We start from the raw sequence: 20,356 nt of genomic DNA on the forward strand, positions 1-20,356 counted from the left end.
ACTATAAAGTACTTTAATTATTTTTTTAAATTATCAGGAAGTTATGTTAACCCAGAAACTAATTCCTGAATAAATAGATAATTCTATCTACTGGCTCTCTCATGGTATCATATTAAAAACGTTTTTTCCTCATCCCAAATATTCTTCAGCATGATAGTAGTGTTCTACCACAGTGATGATTGAGGAACTGTTTTTCCTGTATAGAAATTTCTCTATAAAGATTAACAAGACCAAAAGTATTCCTGTATTTAAAGCTAGAAGTATGAATATTAAACTGATACCTACAATTAAATATATAAGAAATAAATCAGAGATAAACTTTTAAACATACATTTTTCTTGTTTACATGATGAAAGCTTAGGCTTACTATTCAAGTTATTTATTCCAATTATATTGAGTTGTGAGATAGACTTGTGATTGTAGCGCCCTCTGCTGGGCTTTCCTGTCACAAACTCAATCTAATGTCTTTGGGCCTGCATGAGTAGCTCAGTGGTGTCCAACTCTGCGACACCGTGGATTGTAGCCCACCAGACTGTTCTGTCTGTGGAATGTTCCAGGCAAGAATCCTGGAGTCGGATGCCATTTCCTACCAGGGGATCCTCCCAATCCAGGGACTGAATCCGTGTCTCCTGTGTCTCCTGCATTGGCAGGCAGATTCTTTAGCTCTGAGTCACCTGGGAAGCCCCTGATGTCACTACTACAGTACAATCAAATATTTGAGACATCAATTGAAAAAGCACTTTTTCAAAACTTGATCACTTTAAGCCTTGACAAGAATTATATGAAAATTATAATCAAGACTTACTTTAACAGGACTTTACCAATTTTACATTAAGTTGAAATATCATTATAGATTTTTCTTAAAGAGTAATACAAACACTACAAAACATGCTTTAATAAGTTTTATTTTTATCACCTCTTCTATTACTTAGAAGTTACTGAATTATTACTTAGGCAATATATTCAGTTTTTTTTTTTTACATTCAGGTTTTTAAGACCATATTTATGACAAAACATTTTAGTAAATTACTATTTGTGTAATTTGATCTATTTTTCCCACCTTGTTCAATCAAAATACTTTACTTTTACAACATCAAGATAATCCTTGATAATACTATCTTCATTATTAGAAAAAAAAACTGCAAAACTTTACAGGTACTCATCACTGTAACAACAGATTCATTTACTGAGTATCAACTATGAGGGATATGGTATGTTATACACTTCAATACATTAGATATCCAGTTCTAAGAGATGAAAAAACCTGAGGCTCCTGGAGATAATATAAACTGCTCGAGATTAATTTCAGAACCAAGAAACTAGTGGTTCTAATTCCAAAGATTCAAGTCTTTCTACCAAACAATGTGCAGCAGTGGGGGGGGGGGGGGGGGGTGGGAAGCTTAACCATACAAAGCTCCATTTGTCAATGCAACAACAACTTGAGGAGGAGGGTAGGTGCAGACAAGTTGATGGGAAAAAATGTTTGAGAAGTATTTATATATCATTCATAAACAAAATAATAGCTTAGACCTTAAGGGAAAAAATTTTTTTTACATAATGCTGCCAGCTAGTGGCCCTATTTCATACTGAGCCACTGGGAACAATACTTGATTTTCACATTACCAAACCAAAAATCCATATTCAGGACTTCCTGGCAGTCCAGTGGTTAAGACTCTGCACTTCTGCTGCAGAGGTGAGGGTTTCCACCCCTGCTTGGGGAACTAAGATCCTGCATGTCATGTGGCATGGCCAAAAAACAAAAAATTTTTTTAATTCACATATAGCATTTTAGGACTTTGTTCCTAAATTACACATGCATAAGCCTGACCTGCTTCCCTGGTGGCTCAGACGGTAAAGAATCCGCCTGCAATGCTAGAGACCTGGGTTTGATCCCTGGGTTGGGAAGATCCCCTGGAGGAGGGCATGGCAACCCACTCCAGTATTCTTGCCTGAGGAATTCCCATAGACAGAGGAGTCTGGCAAGCTACAGTCCATAGAATCACAAAGAGTCGGACATAACTGAGCACAGCAAAGCCTGACTTAATGATATTTTACATTATCAAAGAACTAAAGGAGAATGTCTCAACCACCATTAGCATTAGTAATAATTAGCATTAGTAATAATATTGGGAAAGAATTTAGCCAGCATCAGCATATAAAAACTAAAAGGTATGCCTATCACTGTCCACAAAAAATAAAATTACATTATTTTAAATATTTTAGGATAATTTTAGGATATTTAGATTTCTTAGTGACAAAATACATAAATACTTTTCTCAGCAATAAAAAGCTTGCTATAATGTGGGCATAAGAACAAGATTATTGCCTGAGTATTGTTGGACATTATTCTTTGCTGATCTAAAATGAGTACTTCTTGCTCAGTATGTTATTTTAGTTCAGACAATAAATGATTACAGTTATAAATTTTCTTTTGAAAAGAAAAGCACTAGAATATAATTTTTACATTTAAAATGGTCATATTTCATTGATAATCCACTATCTTAAGGAAAATAGCCTATGCAGCACACAGAAAGAAGTACACAGCTTCTATCATGGTATATTGTTCAACACCATGATATAAAGATATTCTTGTTTGACTTCTATCATTGTATGACATTATGATGAAATGATTTACTCAGTGGAGAAATCCATCACGATGTAATTAAAGACTAAGATCAAAAGATAATATATTCTATAGTATTATAATAAAGAATAAAACAAAAATATTCTATTAAAGTATATTAGCAGCAAGGAAAAATGTTCTGGGTTTATTCTCCAGTGAAAGAATAAGCAAGAAGTAGAAATGCACACATCCGAAACACAGCAAAAAAGGGAGAGACAGCCCCTATGTTGGACTGATTAACTGAAAAGGTCAAAATGGAAACAAGAAACAAAAGGGATAGTGCTAGAGAATCCAGTGTTCCTTCTGCCCTATTTAGTTCAATCAAAATAGTTTATTTTACTACATCAGAATAATCCTTAATAATATTATCTTCATTGTTAGGGAAAAAAAGCTTTAGAGGTACTCATCACAGGTAATAATAAAAAAATTCATTTACTGATATCAACTATGAGGGATATAGTACATTACACACTTTATATACTTTATATTCAGTTCTGAGAGATGAAAAAGAATAAGGCCATGGAGACAATATAAATTGCTCAAGATTAATTTCAGAACCAAGATTCAAATGCAGGTGGGTCTTACACACACACACAAAAATTCCAAGTATAAAATTAACTGCCTTATCCCACTTAGTAGGTGCATCTTATATGAGGCTTATTAACACAGCTAAAAACAGCAGGAGTTTCTATGATACACACACAGACATACGCTAGTCAATAAACACTGAAAAAAAAAGATTAAAAACTGACTTTTAAAACACTAAAATTATTTCTATAAGTATATAACTTACAGACATTTCCTGTATTGTCAAAGCTGGTAAGAACATCTTCAACATTCAAAGATCCACTATTATGCCTAGAAAGGAATAAAGCATGTTCTTTAATCTCTGACACATTAACATTTATTAATTATTTAAAGCTGACACTATGTATTGTGATACACTGAATAGTAACAAACCTTTCCATGTTGTGCTTTTACAGTATTTCTGCCCACTAGCTGCTGCTGCTGCTGCTAAGTCGCTTCAGTCGTGTCCGACTCTGTATGACCCCATAGACGGCAGCCCACCAGGCTCCCCCGTCCCTGGGATTCTCCAGGCAAGAACATTGGAGTGGGTTGCCATTTCCTTCTCCAATGCATGACAGTGAAAAGTGAAAATGAAGTCGCTCAGTCATGTCCGACTCTCCGCGACCCCATGGACTGTAGCCTACCAGGCTCCTCTGTCCATGGGATTTTCCAGGCAAGAGTACTGGAGTGGGGTGCCATTGCCTTCTCCAGCTGCCCACTAGAGGGAGAAGGAAAAGGACAGACTAGTCTTTGGGATATTTAATGCAATAACATTTCTTGATGATTAATCTACATTTTAAAGTACTAATAAGTATTTTATTATTTTAATTATAAGTGTGAGATAAATTATTTACCTTTTTAGAGACAACAAAACTCTACACTTCAACAATCTAAAACTAAAAAAAGTAATCAACCTCCATAACCACACTCCCCAACACACAATTTCCTCTTTAATGGCCCAACAAATTCAGAACTTCAGTCACAAAGAACTAACCAACTTTCAAGTCTGCACATTCCATTTATAGGGAGTTCTAAGTGCCAGGGGGCAAATGTTTTGTATCTTGCCCACTGATCTTAATTCTGTTCCTTTTCATCTCCCTTCACTTGATGGCCCTTTAAATATTTGATAACTGCTATTTTACTAATAGTTATAAAAGATACTATTTTTCATAAACAAACGAACCCAACTGTCAATAGATCATAGAGTCTGAGTTACTTTTCCAGTGGTGATTTTTAAAAGTTGTTGCTAATATATCTACAATCTTCTACATGCTCCCCTATATAACTTATAGCTGAAGTTCTTTAGGATATCGTAATAGTTCACAATAAGCATTCATAATTCATAATAAAATTTACTTTATCAACACTACTTTGTCACTAAAACTTATCATGAATGATGCACACTGTTATGGACTGAACTGTGCCCCCTCCGAAATTCATATGCTGAAGCCCTAAACGCCCCATCCCTCAGAAGGTGACTGAAGTTGGAGACTGGGCCTTCAAAGAGGTAATCAGGTTAAAATTGGGTCATTCAGTTCAGTTCAGTTCAGTCGCTCTGTCGAGTCCAAGTCTTTGCGACCCCATTAGGGTGGGCCCTAATGCAAAATGACTTTTGTGCTTACACAAAAAGGAGATTAGCACACACAGAGACAAGAAGGCTTGTGCACAGAGGGACAGCCACGTGAGGAGGCAGCAGAGCGCAGCCACATGCAAGCCAAGGAGGCCCTGGATGAAACCAAACCTGCAACACCTAGATCTGAGGCTCCTAGGCTCCAGATGTGAGCAGAAAAACCTGCTGTTAAAGCCATCCAAACTGCAGTCTTTTGTTCTGGGAGCCCTAGAGAGATACAGTAAGATAACAGATACAGAAAGAAAATACATGTCAACTGCAATACCCTTCTCAGAAGAACTTTTTATTTCTATCGCAGAGACCTAGTTCTTTCAAAGAGTGACCAAGGGAGAATGCAGAAAGAGTTACCTGCAATTACTATTGGCCTCAACAGCATCATAACCTAAGGCAATGAAGCTATCAACCACAAATTCAACTTTCATCATTGGTACGAAGATTCTGTATCTTCTCTGTGGATGCAAGATTCTAGAAGAGGTTATTTACGCTAACATGGAAAAAATCCATAGCACACATGTCAGAAGAGAAAAAAGAACAAAGCATTTAACATCTAAAACACAAGATGAAGCTATTAAAATGACCAGCAATACAGCATAGAGCTCAAATTTTTTTTTTCCTGAAGATAAAAGCAATATATAGCTTCCTCAAGGAAAAACTTCCCATAATCCTATCATGCAGAGATAACCACAGTTAATAGTTTGGTATATAGCCTTCAAATTTTAAGCTATGTTCACAGACCTGTCATTAAATAGCAGAGCACATTGTCCATACTGTTTTGCAATTTGTACTTTTTTCATTTAACATATTATAAAGTTCCTCACATTATTAAATATTCTCCTGCAACATTATTTTAATGGCTGCCAAGTAGTCCAGTAAATAATTGCACCACAATTTGTTGAACCAACATCTTCTGTTGGATTTTTAGATTATGCCCATTATTGTGCTTTATGCATATTACTTCAACAAACATCCTTGTAGAATTAGCACTGAGATCTTTTCTGATTATTTCCTTAGGATAAATACCTAAAAGAGCAATTGCTTTATGGTGTAGTTTTAATAAAGAGATTCTCTCGTGCACTTTCTCTCTCTCTATCAGAATGAAATAGACATTTGAGAAGAAATCTGAGACGAGTAAAAAAAAAAAAGGTACATATATTTTGCAACAAGTTAAATATTTCTAAACAGCAGAAACTGGGATAATTAAGGTAAAGGGCATGTTTAAAAGTTAAAGGCAGTATTCAAAACAGAAAGTGACACAAAACTCATCTACTTGAAAGCCAAGAACAGAAAGCCAAGAATCCTTATTTGTTGAAGCCAAGAACAGAAAGTAAACCCTATGGCATTAAATTGAATCAGGGACAGGGAAACAGGAGAACTAATCTCATTCCTTTAAAAACTTACAAGAAGAAAAGCAATTATCTATGAAGTTGAGAAACCTTAAAAGATGGCATCTCCTGAAAGAAAAAGGTCAACAATCATTGTCCTCAGTGGTATAAAGATTAGTGCTAATTGTAAGAAAACTACCATGGACACAGTGTGGTAAATATTCAGTTTGATTATTTCAAGTTCCCTTTCCTTTGCTCCAAACCCAAGGATTGTTCTTTGTTCAGAATCACCTACTTCATTCAGGCTTCCCTGGTGGCTCAGGAGTGCAGAAGCCGCCTGCTAATGCAAGAGATGCAGGTTCAAGACCTGGGTCAGCAAGATGCCCAGGAAAAAGAAATGGCAACCCTGAAAAACTCCATGGACATAGAAGTCTGGCAGGCTATAGTCTATAGGATTGCAAAGAGTCAGACACAACTTAGCAATCGAACAACAATAATATCTACTTTATTCAAGTGTCAACGATATAAGATCTTGTCTACCCTTAATCTTTCAACTGTTTACCTACGCAAGTACACATTTTTGCTTGGATAATGGGTTGGACAGTAATACGTACTGTATTGGAACTTCTCAACTTCTCAAGAAGAAAGGGAACTTCTCAAACTTCAATCTTTCCGTTACACTGATAATTAATGTTATATATCAATGACGACTTTTTGCTAACATAGCCAAGATACAAAAAGTTCACTCCATGGTTCTCCTAAATTCCAAAGCTTTAACTTGTTTCCTAGGTCTTTAACCACAAAAAAGAAATGATAATTATGTGACATGACAGGGGTGTTAGCTAATAGTATGGTGCTAATCATTTTGCAATACATAAGTGATTGAAGTCAACACAGTATATATCTTAAATTTACACAATGGTATATGTCAATTATATCTCAATAAAGCTGAAAGAAAATATACCAGTACTCAATTTCTTCCTCCAAAAGTCAACCAACATTTTTTATAAGCACCTAAAGCTATGCTAGAACTAAGGACCTTTGATTTTTCCCAGGAATGGCCCATGGAGTAAGAAATAAGGAGCAAGTCACTGGGGCAAACATTTATTTGAAGAGGAAAAAAAAGAAAAGCTACCAGAGAAAAATTTGAAGCCTACCTCGTGGCTCAGATGGTAAAGAACCATCTGCAATGTAGAAGACATGGGTTCAATCCCTGATTTGGGAAGATCTCCTGGAGAAGGGAATGGCAACTCACTCCAGGACTCTTTCCTGTAGAATTCCATGGACAGAGGAGCCTGGCGGGCTACAGTCTATGGGGTTGCAAAGGGTCAGACATGACTGAACAACTTTCACTCATAAAGGTACAAGAGATTGAAACTAGAGGTTAAAAGTAAATGAGGGCTAAGTATGGCACCACAAAGCACAAACAATAAATGAAAAAAAAACAGATACACTGAACTTGAACAAAACTGAAAACTTTTATACATCAAAGGATACTATCAAGAAAGTGAAAAGATAAACCACAAGATGAGACAAATTATTTGCAAATCACACATCTGATATGGTTCAAGTATCCAGAATATATAAAGAACTCTCACAATTCAACAACAGAGAAAAACAACCCTAATAAAAGTGGGCAAAGGACTTGAAGAGACATTTCTGAAAATAAGATATACAAATGGCCAATGTGCATATGAAAAAACGTAAAACATAGTCACTGGGGGACTACAAATCAAAACAACAGTAAGATATCACTTCACACTAGCATGGTAATAACAAAAATAATAATAATATAGGGAAAATCATAGGAGCTTGCATGCATGGGGAGAAACTAGAACTCTCTTATATTCCTAGTAGGTAAAATGGTACAGTCACTGCAGAAAACAATTTGGCCATTCTTCAAAAAGTTAAATAAAGAGTCACTATATGACCCAGTAACCTTGTCCCTCAGGACACACCTATGAGATTTATAAAATTATAGATTCACATAAAAACTTGTACGTGAATGTTCATAGTAGCATTATTTTCTCTACTTTTTAAAAAAATTGTATTTCTGGCTATGCTGGGTCTTCATTGCTGCATGTAAGCTTTCTCTAGTTGTGGCGAGCAAGGGTTACTTTAGTGGTGGTGGGCGGTCTTCTCATTGTGGTGGCTTCTGTTGTTACACAGCATGGGATGTGGGCATGCGGGCTTCAGGACTGGGTATGCGGGTTCAGGAGTTTGGCTCACAGGCTGAGCCTGGGCTCGTTAGTTACAGTGCATGGGCTTAGCTGCTCTCAATCATGTGGGCTCTCAGCTCCCTGACTAAACCTGAGCTCCCTGCACTGGCAGGCAGATTCTTAACCACTGGATCACCAAGTCAGTCTCTCAGTAGCATTATTCATAATAGCCAAAAAGTAGAAATTACCCAAATGTTCATCAACTGATGAATGGATAGACAAAATATGTTAGTATCCATATACTGGAATATTATTCAGCCATAATAAAGGAATGGAGTATTGATACATGCTATAACATAAATTAATCAAAACACATTATGTTAAGTGAAAGAAGCCAAACATAAAAGGGCATATATCATATGATTCTACTTAAATAAAGTGTCCAGAATAGGCAAATCTATACAGATAGAAAGTTGATAAGTGGTTGCCAGGAGGGAGAGGAAGGAGTAAGATGGAGAGTTACTAGTAAAGGGAATGGGGCTTCATTTCATGGTGATGAAAAACGTTTGAAATTAGAGAGTGGTGATGGTTCCACAACATTGTAAATGTACTAAAAACCACTAATTGCACAATTCAAAGTGGTTAAAATGATTACTTTTTACCTTGATTACAAAAAAAAGCGGTCCCCCAAAATTAGAAAAAGTAAGCCAGAGAATGGAATGGGTCCTCAAAGGCTGCATAATAACAAAGATTTTCAGAAGGGCAAGGTTTAAAAAACATGATTCTAGATGCAACTTACTTTGGAGCTCTTTCAAAAATAAATGGCTAAAGCCTTATTTTTTCAGTCTTACATCTACTAGTTAGAGGAAACTAGATTTGTACAGCATTTCTACATTAAAATAGGAAAATTTTAAAAATATCAAGAGAACATTTTGATTTATTGAAACTGTGAATACATGTATATGCAAGCAAACTACACAATCATGATTGGAGTTTAAAATAAACTAGAAAATTAGATTATAATGGGCCCATATCTGTGATTTAAGCTTCATGAAAACATGACTCAATGAGTTATTTTCTATATACACTGCATCACATTTTGAAGGTACTATAAAGTTCCTTCTGCAGTTTGTTGTGATCCACACAGACAAAGGCTTTTGTATAGTCAATGAAGCAGAAGTAGATGTTTTTTTGGAATTCCCTTGCTTTCTTAACAAGCCAACTAACGTCGACAATTTGATCTCTGGTTCCTCTGCCTTTTTTAAACCCAGCTTGTACTCCTGGAAGTTCTTGGTTCACATACTGTTGAAGCCTAGCTTGAAGAAGGATTTTGACCATAACCTTACCAGCATGTGAAATGAGCGCAATTGTCTGATGGTTTGAACATTCTTTGGCACAATACTCTCACTTCCTTTGGGATTGGAATGAAAACTGACCTTTTCCAGCTCTGTGGCCACTGCTAAGCTTTCCAAATTTACTAAAAAAATGAGTGCAGCACTTTTACCAGGATCATCTTTTAGGATTTGCTGAAGCTGAAGCTCCAGTATCTTGGTCACCTGATTCAAAGAGCCGACTCATTGGAAAAGATCCCGATACTGGGAAAGACTGAAGGCAAAAGAGGAAGGGGGTGGCAGGGGAAGAGGTGGTTAGCTAGCATCACCAACTCATAGGACATGAATCTGAGCAAACTCCAGGAGATAGTGAAGGACAGGGAAGCCTGGCGTGCTGCAGGTCACAGGGCTGCAAAGAGTCAGACATGACTTAGCTACTGAACACAACACACACATAAAGTTCCTTCTAAAATACAAAATAAAATACAAGAGAATAAAAGCTGTTTTAATAGTCACACCTGCTGTTAATACTACTAACATTAAAACTGTACTTTTTAAATATAAATTTAGTATCCACATTTGCCTCAGTTGCCAATCTTGCCAAGTTTTAAAGGAGTACCTATGACACCCAATTACTGGCTGTGTGACCTCAATCATCTTATTTATATTCTCATCTGTAAAATGAAGATAAAATCAGCATTTGCCCATAAGATGCTGTGAATTAAATAAACTAATACATGTAAACCACTCACAAAAGTGCTTGTCACGTGGCCCAGCACTCAACTGTCAGCCATTATTAATGCTGCTATGATTACATATTTTTATTCTAAGATCATAATTCAGCTCTAGAATTCTATATGTTTACTGATGTGGAGCGATACCAGCTAGTTTGAAAAAAAAGAGAAAAAAATCCTGGCATCCATTGTGCCAAAATTCTAGCTCAGCCACCTGTCTTCTTTCTATAAAGAATCTTTCTGTAGGATTTAGTGTAATATTAACATAGAAATATTTATTCTTTCAAAAATGGTTATATCACAAAGAGCCACACTGCTAGAGAAGAGTCTTGCTTCTATATCAAGGTCATCTCCACCAAGTGTTCTCCAAGTAGAGAACAATGTCTTATTTTGAAAGCTCCTAAGAACAGAAGAGTTCACACTTTCTCTGGCTAAGTCTTACCAGGGCCTTGAAGATGTCAGGAAGTTATTCTTGGCACAGTTTACACTTATTGCCTCTTATCACAGTGGAGGCAGAAGATAAGTTTTAGAAGTTTATACCTTACTGTTTCTCCTTCTCTTTAATATTCTTATAGACTCTATCTTCCAACTGTTTAATTATCTTCATTCCTGCTTCACAGAGTTATTGGAAGGAGAACATGAATTAGAATACATCAAAGCACTGGGTGCTATACCTGGCACACAGTAAGTATTTAATACACTTTTCTTTCCTTCCTAATCAAGGACTAAACTAATCGCCTCCATCACAAATGCCAGGCAATTGAGGTGTTCTAATTAGAATTTCACAATAGATGTACACAAACCCCAAAGTTTTTATCCCTATTTAGAGTTTTCAGTAAGGCAGTATTATGAAATCAGATCCTAACTGTACTTCCCTGCCCACCCTAATCAATTTTTATCCAAATCCTAAATATTCAGCTGTTACGGTATCTTTCAAAGCTTAGATATCTTAAACTAAAATAGTTCAAGAAACATATACTATAAATAGACATCCTTTGTGAAAACACTTTTCTTAAAATTATTCCTAACTCACCTAAACTGTATTCAGACATATTTCCACTTAAAATGCTTTTTGATTTTTCTACAATTACTGTAAATGTGCTTCTCCCTTCCTTTCAAAATGTGTAATCTTGTCAAGAAAAAGGCAGATTTTATAAAAATCAAACACCTGAAGTAATGTTGCAACATGCTAGACTATAACTGTGAGAGAAAAATTAATTCTGTAAAAATGGTATCTTATAACCTCAGTTTGCAACTCTCTTAACTCTTTTCTAATGATTTTTAAAACCAGAACAGTCTGTATGCTTTTCACACTATCACTGTTTTCTGCTGAATTTTCTCCTCCTATTTTTAAGATTCTTCTGAAAGTGACAAAACATGAATAGGAAAAATACCAAAGCTTGATTTTTCAAATAACTACTACTTGAAGAGTAGTTTGGAAAAAGTCTGTTTTCACTTACAGCCTCAAGAAGAACTTGGCTTTTTTTCATATCAAATGTTATGAGAGAATGGTTAAAAGAACTCTTTGATTTGAATTTTATCTTCAAATGCCAATACATTCCTTGGAATGTTTTTTTCTTTAGTTCTGAGAACATAGCAAGACCCAGTTAAAGCAGCATTTCCAAACACAAAGTTATAAAACCTAAATTCTGATAAAGACTGCTCGCAAATTCAATAGAATGAACAATTCGATTCTTAGTAGATTGTTTTCCTTTTACAAGAGAAAAATGCTTAAAAAAAGTCTTAACTGGAGTGATGTTTACCTTAAGAAAACACTGTATTCAGGATAGAAGATGCTCGTGTATTGGACCCAGGCACCAGCTTCCTCTTCAGTTTCCAGTTTTTTGACTTCTGTTACTGAAAACAGATTAAATGATTCAAATCTTCTTACAGATATATGTCGTAGACAGTCATCCAGGTGTTTTTGTTTCAGAACCTTTGAAATAAAACCAAGTAGTGTGGTCACAAATATTATATAAATACAACATTTAACATTTAAGAGGTAAGGGGACTTTCATTTTTGATAATGGCAGATAATTCAGACCACTGCCTTACTGAAAACTAGAAAAGATGCACAGAACATTTTAAAATGCTACTCAAAGGCATCGGAGCACAAGGGCAACACTGAAGATCTACCAGTCTAATGTCTAACAAGGTAAATCTAGTGAGAAGAGGCTGGCTTTTGTAACCACTCTTCTTGTGAGACATTCAATCCCGAAAGAAAGGTCTGAGAAGACAAGCAGCACCTTCAACAGTTTGTAGAATTAGGGGGTAAAAGTGGAATTTCAAAGCATACTACCTAGTCAGGAGCAGGTATGTTATTCTGAGCATGTGTGTGCATGTGTGCACGTGTGTATACCTAGACAGGAGCAATATGTTATTCTGAGCCGGGTGTGTGTGTGTGTGTGTGTGTGTGTGTGTGTGTGTGTGTATGTGTGTGTGTGTGTTTTAACATCAAATAAGTAATTTGTTGGTGTCACTGAAAACTGGGTTCTTAAGTAAGAGAGAAAGGCAATACAGCTGTTAAGACTAATGAGGTTAAGCAAAAACACTGTAGCTCTGAATCTGAATGAAGTATAATATAAATTAGTGATGTATTTTATTTTTTAAAACTATACATGTATTACCTACATCTGACCACTGAAAGAGACTTCCCTGGCGGCTCAGACGGTAAAGTGGTCAAGCCTACAATGCGGGAGACCTGGATTCATCCCTGGGTTGGGAAGATCTCCTGGAGATGGAAATGGCAACCCACTAGACCAAACTAGCAGCAATGAAATCACTTAATGCACATACTGCTGTCTCTAAATGACAATTTTTATCAAAACAAAATAAGGGGAATTCCCTAGTGGTCCAGTGGCTGGGACTCCCAGCTTTCACTGTCAAGGGCATGAGTTTAATAATCCCTGGTTAAGGAACCAAGATGCTTCCCTGGTGGTTCAGATGGTAAAGAATCTGCCTGCAATGCAGGAGACCTGGGTTCAATCCCTGCGTTGGGAAGATCCACTGGAGGAGAGCATGGCAACCCACTCCAGCATTCTTTCTTGCCTGGAGAATTCCCATGGACAGAGGAGCCTAGCGGGCTATAGTCCATGGCGTTGCAAAGAGTCAGACACGACTGAGCGACTAAACAGACAAGGAGCTAAGATAAGGCAGGCAAGCTGAGGAAGAATGGCAGGAATTCTACAAGATGAGCCTGGAACGTCATGCACACAAGAAAACAAGAGAGCCTTACAGAATTAGGGGTTATGTCAAAAGGATTCAAGAGACAATAGGAAAAGGGTTCAGTGGCCAAAGATGGGATACTGTGGATATTAACACAGATAATAAATGTAACTAAACTGAAACACATTAGTTCATAATGGTAGTTTTTAAATGCCTCACTGCTGACCACTGAAGAATGCAAAGAACCAACTTATTTTGAAAACTAGTAATTGAAGAGAAAGAATCAAGTATTTATCTGTTTTTCCTATATAAACTGTAACTGAGAGTATCCAAATGGAAGAGGGGAAGTTTCTCTTTAAATGAATAGCCCAAGTAATAAATGAAGAAAGAACAACAGAACATCGCCATTTTCAACTCCCTCATGAATTCATGAACCAAGGTAATCATCATAAGGAAATGACCACACGCCCTGTGATTACTGAGGAAATTTCACACCACCATTATCTTGACCAACTAAACAAAACAAAAAATATCAAATCTGAGTTTCATCAAAACTCTAATGGGAAATAGGAAATACAGGGGTAGAGGAACACAATGATCAAGAGCAATTAGCAAAATTCAAACTATGGGAAACTCTACACAACACCCAGTTTCTTCTAAAATAAACAGCAAGGGCTGGAAAAGAGACATGCCAAGGGAATATTTATTAATAGATTAATTAATCTATTAATTTATTAATAGAGTAATTAAACATATCAACAAGAACAATATTTGGAACTTAATTTGGATCCCATTTTCAAAAAAATTAAACTGTACAAAAAATTAGGAGACAATGGAGAAAATTTGAAAACTGACCAGGTCATCAAGGAATTATTCTGCATAGGATTTGGCATTGTAATTATTTTTTAATGTTATCTTGTATAGGTACATACTGAAGTAGTTATAGAAAAATGTTATCTGAGATTATCTGTTACCTCAGTTGTTATCTGAGAATGGTATCTCAGTTATCTGAAGATTCACTTCAAAATAATCTGGTGAGAGTTGCACAATGAGAGGTTAGAAGTGAATTGAAGTAGTCCAGATTAAAAATAGTTGAAGCATATGGAAGCCTTCCTCAGTAATCAATGCAAAGAAACAGAAGAAAACAATAGAATGGGAAAGACTAGAGATCTCTTCAAGAAAATAAGAGATACCAAGGGAACATCTCATGCAAAGATGGGCTCAATAAAGGACAGAAATGGTACAGACCTAATAGAAGCAAAAGATATTAAGAAGAAGTGGCAAGAATACACAGAAGAACTGTACAATAAAGATCTTCATGACCCAGATAATCACGATGGTGTGATCACTCACCTAGAGCCAGACATCCTGGAATGCGAAGTCAAGTTGGCCTTAGGAAGCATCACTATAAACAAAGCTAGTGGAGATGATGGAATTCCAGTTGAGCTATTTCAAATCCTAAAAGATGATGCTGTGAAAGGGCTGCACGCAATATGCCAGCAAATTTGGAAAACTCAGCAGTGGCCACAGGACTGGAAAAGGTCAATTTTCATTCTAATCCCAAAGAAAGGCAATGCCAGAGAATGCTCAAACTACCGCACAATTGCACTCATCTCACACGCTAGTAAAGTAATGCTCAAAATTCTCCAAGCCAGGCTTCAACAGTACATGAACTGTGAACTTCCAGATGTTCAAGCTGGATTTAGAAAAGGCAGAGGAACCAGAGATCAAATTGCCAACATCCGATGGGTCACTGAAAAAGCAAGAGAGTTCCAAAAAAACATCTACTTCTGCTTTAGACTATGTCAAAGCCCTTGACTGTGTGGATCACAACAAACTGTGGAAAATTCTGAAAGAGATGGAAATACCAGACCACCTGACCTGCCTCCTAAGAAATATGTATGCAGGGCAAGAAGCAACAGTTAGAACTGGACATGGAACAACAGACTGGTTCCAAACTGGGAAAGGAGTACATCAAGGCTGTATATTGTCACCTTGATTATTTAACTTATATGCAGAGTACATGAGGCAAAATGCCAGGCTGGATGAAGCACAAGCTGGAATCAAGATTTCTGGGAGAAATACCAATAACCTCAGATATGCAAATGACACCACCCTTATGGCAGAAAGCAAAGAAGAACTAAAGAGCCTCTTGATGAAAGTGAAAGAGGAGAGTGAAAAAGTTAAAACTCAACATTCAAAAAACTAAGATCATGGCATCCGGTGCCATCCCTTCATGGCAAATAGATGGGGAGACAGGGAAAACAGTAGCTGACTTTTTTTTTTTTTTTTTTGCTCCAAAATCACTGCAGATGGTGACTGCAGCCATGAAATGAAAAGACACTTGCTCCTTGGAAGAAAAGTTATGACCAACCTAAACAGCATACTAAAATGCAGAGACATTACTTCGCCAACAAAGGTCCACCTAGTCAAAGCTATGGTTTTTCCAGTAGTCATATATGGACATAACAGTTGGACTATAAAGAAAGCTGAGCACCGAAGAATTGATGCTTTTGAACTGTGGTGTTGGAGAAGACTCTTGAGAGTCCCTTGGACTGCAAGGAGATCCAACCAGTCCATTATAAAGGAGATCAGTCCTGAATACTCATTGGAAGGACTGATGCTGAACCTGAAACTCCAATACTTTGGGCACCTGATGTGAAGAACTGACTCATTTGAAAAGACCCTGATGCTGGGAAAGATTGAAGGCGGGAGGAGACTGGGATAACAGAGGATGAGATGGTTGGATGGCATCACCGACTCAATGGACATGAGTTTGAGTAAACTGCGGGAGTTGGTGATGGACAGGGAGGCCTGGCGCGCTGCAGTCCACGGGGTCATGAAGAGTCAGACACGACTGAGATTGAACTGAACTGATAGATACCTGAATGGCTCTTAAAGTATTATTTCCAATTTTGCATATATCTGACATTTCCTGTAAAGTGTTTTTAATATATAAAGCACTCTAATAGCCATAAACAAATTAAATATAACTAAAAAGATATCTAAAATTAAATATACTTGAAAGTTAAGCAACAGACTTCTAAATAATCTATGAATCAAAAAACACACAATGGAAATTAGAAAGCATTTTGAACTGAATAATAAAAATGCATTTCAAAACACGAAATGCAGCTAAATCCATACTTAGAGGGAAATGTATGGAAAAGCTAAAGATCAGTAAACTAAGTATCCATTGCAAAAACTAGAAAAAGAACAAATTAATTCCTGAAAAGAGTAAAAGTTAATAAAGCAGAAAACAAACAAAGCAGGGGGGATTAACAACATCAAGGGATGGTTCTCTGAAGAGATTAATAAAACTGATAAACCCCTGATGAAGCTATTAAGGAAAAAAGAAAGAAGGTATAAATTTCAATGACATAAGGAGATCACTGTAGATCCTACAGGCATTAAAAAACGCAAAGGAATATTATAAAGACTAACTTTGAAATTTTAGATGAAATGGACAAATTCCTGGAAAAATACAACTAACCAAAATTGACACAAGCAGAAACTGAAAGTCTAAATAGTCCTAAACTATTTTAAAAATAAAATGCATAAATAAAATAAATAAATAATAACCAAAAAATGCATAAATAAAAATTTTACCACAAAGAAAACTCTAAGTCCAGATTGTTCACCAGCAAATGACACCAAACATCTAAGTAAGAATTAATTTAAGTCTTGCCACACTCTTCATTAAATTCTCAAATAACCCCATGGGATAGATACCTACTATGTGACAGAGGAAACTACTGAAAAGGAATGGTAATTTGCTCAAGGTCAGAAAGCTAGTAAGAAGCAAATTCAGGCTATCTGACTACAGAGCTTGAACTTTCAACACCTCTTCTTGTGGAGAATGTGGTAGTGTGGCACCAAACATCACATTCCCACTTCCTTTAAGATACCTTCCTATACTAAAGCTAGAAATCACATTTCCCAGAATCCCTAGAAGTCCGTTTCACATGTGCTTTTGGTTTAGCTAACCGGATGGACTAACATGAGATTTGAAAGAAAGAAAGATGGGAAGAAGAAAGATCCATTTCTGCAATGTGTGCTAGTAAGAACAGTTCTAGAGACATTTGGATCTTCAGCAGCTTTAGCAGAGGTTCCAAAGCTCACACTCTAACTTAGTGGAGAGTGAAAGAATGAAAAATGGAGTATGGGCGTGCACGCACACACACACGCACACACACACACACACACACCAGAGGCCGTACAAGTGTCAAACCTTTGCTGGTAGACACAGCAGGCAAGGTGTACTTCTGGAGTCTACAGTTCCAGAAACAGCTTCCTGATCACCAGAGATCACAATGTGAAGTGATCCCAGAAAGAGGCTCAAGTTCTTCATTTTGGTAGAGTCAGCATTTCTCTTGGCAGGCCAGCTTTTGTGTTGCTCTGGGACTCACTCTTTGTAGGTTCCTTTAGTTCCTCCAAAGACTTTATGAGCACTTAATTCCCTTTATAAAGCCCTTTTCTGCTTAAAATAGCTAGAGCTGTTTCTCTTATCTAAAAAGGAACCCTGACTACATAAAGGCAAACTGAGATCAGAACCAAGCAAGAAACCATACCAATATGAATAATATACCCTGAGGGAAAAAATAGGATTAAAATTTTTATATTATATAGAAGGTTTATAAGGTTGATTTTTTTAAATGGAACATCAGAAAAGTTGCCTCTCTTTGACTTGGTTGAGAGTTTCCTTTAAAAATAAAAGGATGGAGCTTCCCTGGTAGCTCAGTGGTAAAGAATCTGCCGCCAATGCAGGTGACATGAGCTAGATCCCCAATCCAGGAAGATCCCACGTGCCTCGGAGCAGCCCCGACGTCGCAACTATTGAGTTGTGTTCTAGAGCTGGAGAGCCACAACTATTGAAGCCTGTCGTCCTAGAGCCAGTGCTCCATGACAACAGAAGCCACCACAATGAGAAACCTGCACACTGCAGCTAGAGAGTAGCCCCTGTTCTCCCCAACTAAAGAAAAAGCCCGCAGAGCAGTGACGACCAAGCACAGCCAAAGATAAAATACATTTTTAAAAAATTTTTTATAAATAAAAGGATAAATTGTTTTAAAAGTTTTTACCAAAAATACAGTTTTATTGTTATCTATCATCTATGATTATGAGGAAGAAAAACACATCACTAAACAAAGCTTACTCTCAAAAAAAAATTAAGTTATAAAATGCAAAATGTAGATATTATAAATTGTCATAGATCTTGTCCAATTAATGTCCAAAAATCAAATTCCTTTTTATACTAATTAAATTACTCTGATGTCAAGGTGATGTCATTATAAATCACTAAGGTAAAAAGTTACTAAATCAACACATGTATAAAATTGGAAAAGGCTTTTATAGTTTAGTAAATTCCATGATCTACAATATGACAAGGTAATTCTCAATGAAAGTAACAGTCAATATATTTAGAATAAATAAAAGGGAACATTATTTACATAATCTATACACTACTCAGTAAAGGTAATCATACACAATGGAGATCAAATCATATTACTACTGATTCAGTTATTTCAAGGTCATCAAAAATGTCTGCAGCTTTGACTTGAGAGGATATTTAAATTTCCCATCAAGGTATAATCTTGTCAGCTACGCTTTTAGAATATTGCCTTCCAACCCCCTAAGTAAATAATTAAGTAATATTCAAATGAAATTATGAGGTGGGGTGGTGAAGGAAAATACTCAAAAGTTCAGATATAAAAGGTTATATACCTTATAAATAAAGTTTGGGGTCTGAGCTAGAATTGTGAAGTCAAACAGTACCTATAGAGAGCAGCTTCTTAAAATGGCAAAAAATGAATATAGCCACTCTTTGTCACAGAGAATTCAGAAGGAACAAGAAGGCAATGAAAACCAGGTAGACAAAGTGAAAACATTTAGTTGTTTGAAAGCTTCGAGAAAAGAAATGAATGAAAATGTTTTCAACAATAAGCAAAAATGTGATGGATATGTTAACTCATTGGAGGTGGGGGTGGGGAATCCTTTCACAATGTATACATATATCAAATCATCACATTGTATAGTTTACAATATGATTTGTCAGTTATATCTCAATAAAGCTGAAACTTTTAAATGGTGAATTTTTTTACTCTTAGAAAAATTCATATAAAAGCATCATTTTTAGGACTCAAAACTTTTTAGGAATTAAAATAAATCATAGATTTCTGGTCTTAATTTAAATAACAAAAATGAGCCAAATAAAAATATTCAGCATTATTTTAGGAATGGGGGTTAAAGTATTTAACCTCTGGAAAATTGTTATATTTACTCTTAGGAAGACTATTGATTAACAGTCTAATAAATTTTACAGCTCAGAGAATGTAAAAAGACACATGCTTTCACACCTGGAGCCTTCTAAACTTTTTATTTTCTTTGCTGCAGAGTGAAAAGTTCATTTCTTTCAGGGACTTCCCCGGTGTTCCAGTGGTTAAGAATCCGCCTGTCAATGCTGGGGACATAGGTTTGATCTCCGGTCTGGGACAATTCCACATGCCACGCAGGAGCTAAGCCCGCCCTCTAGAGACAGCTTACTAAACCAAAAATAAACTTTTTCAAGTCCGTTTCTTTCAAAATAATTATTGGTGGAATATTTTGTTTTCAGCTTGACAAGCTACATATTTCTAACTCAAGAAAACATTCCCGTTCACCATTTTGAACCTAAAGCATATTCCTAAATATTCTTAAGGAATCCAATAAAAACCAATTATTAATCAATAACTCAGAAACAAAAAAGGAAAATCTCCTCCAGTCACTGATGTATATGTCAATAAGGTTTGAACTGCGGGGGTCAGGGGTGAGCATTACAATTTAGAT

At 36.3% G+C, this 20,356-nt stretch overlaps 1 protein-coding gene across 2 annotated transcripts in view; it reads right to left on the minus strand.

Annotated features, from left to right (window-relative positions):
* The window catches only part of CAMKMT (calmodulin-lysine N-methyltransferase), a 410,220-nt gene that overhangs the window by 384,628 nt on the left and 5,236 nt on the right, over positions 1-20,356 (minus strand). For both annotated transcript variants that reach the window (XM_061155491.1, XM_061155490.1), the window contains exons 2-3: positions 12,130-12,302; positions 3,417-3,481 (exon numbers count right to left, since the gene is read on the minus strand). In XM_061155491.1, coding sequence (XP_061011474.1) covers positions 3,417-3,481; positions 12,130-12,302 — 238 coding nt within the window. The remainder of the gene's footprint in view (positions 1-3,416; positions 3,482-12,129; positions 12,303-20,356) is intronic.

This window comes from Dama dama, chromosome 11 (genome assembly GCF_033118175.1).
Source record: "Dama dama isolate Ldn47 chromosome 11, ASM3311817v1, whole genome shotgun sequence".
NCBI classification, from domain to species: Eukaryota; Metazoa; Chordata; class Mammalia; order Artiodactyla; family Cervidae; genus Dama; species Dama dama.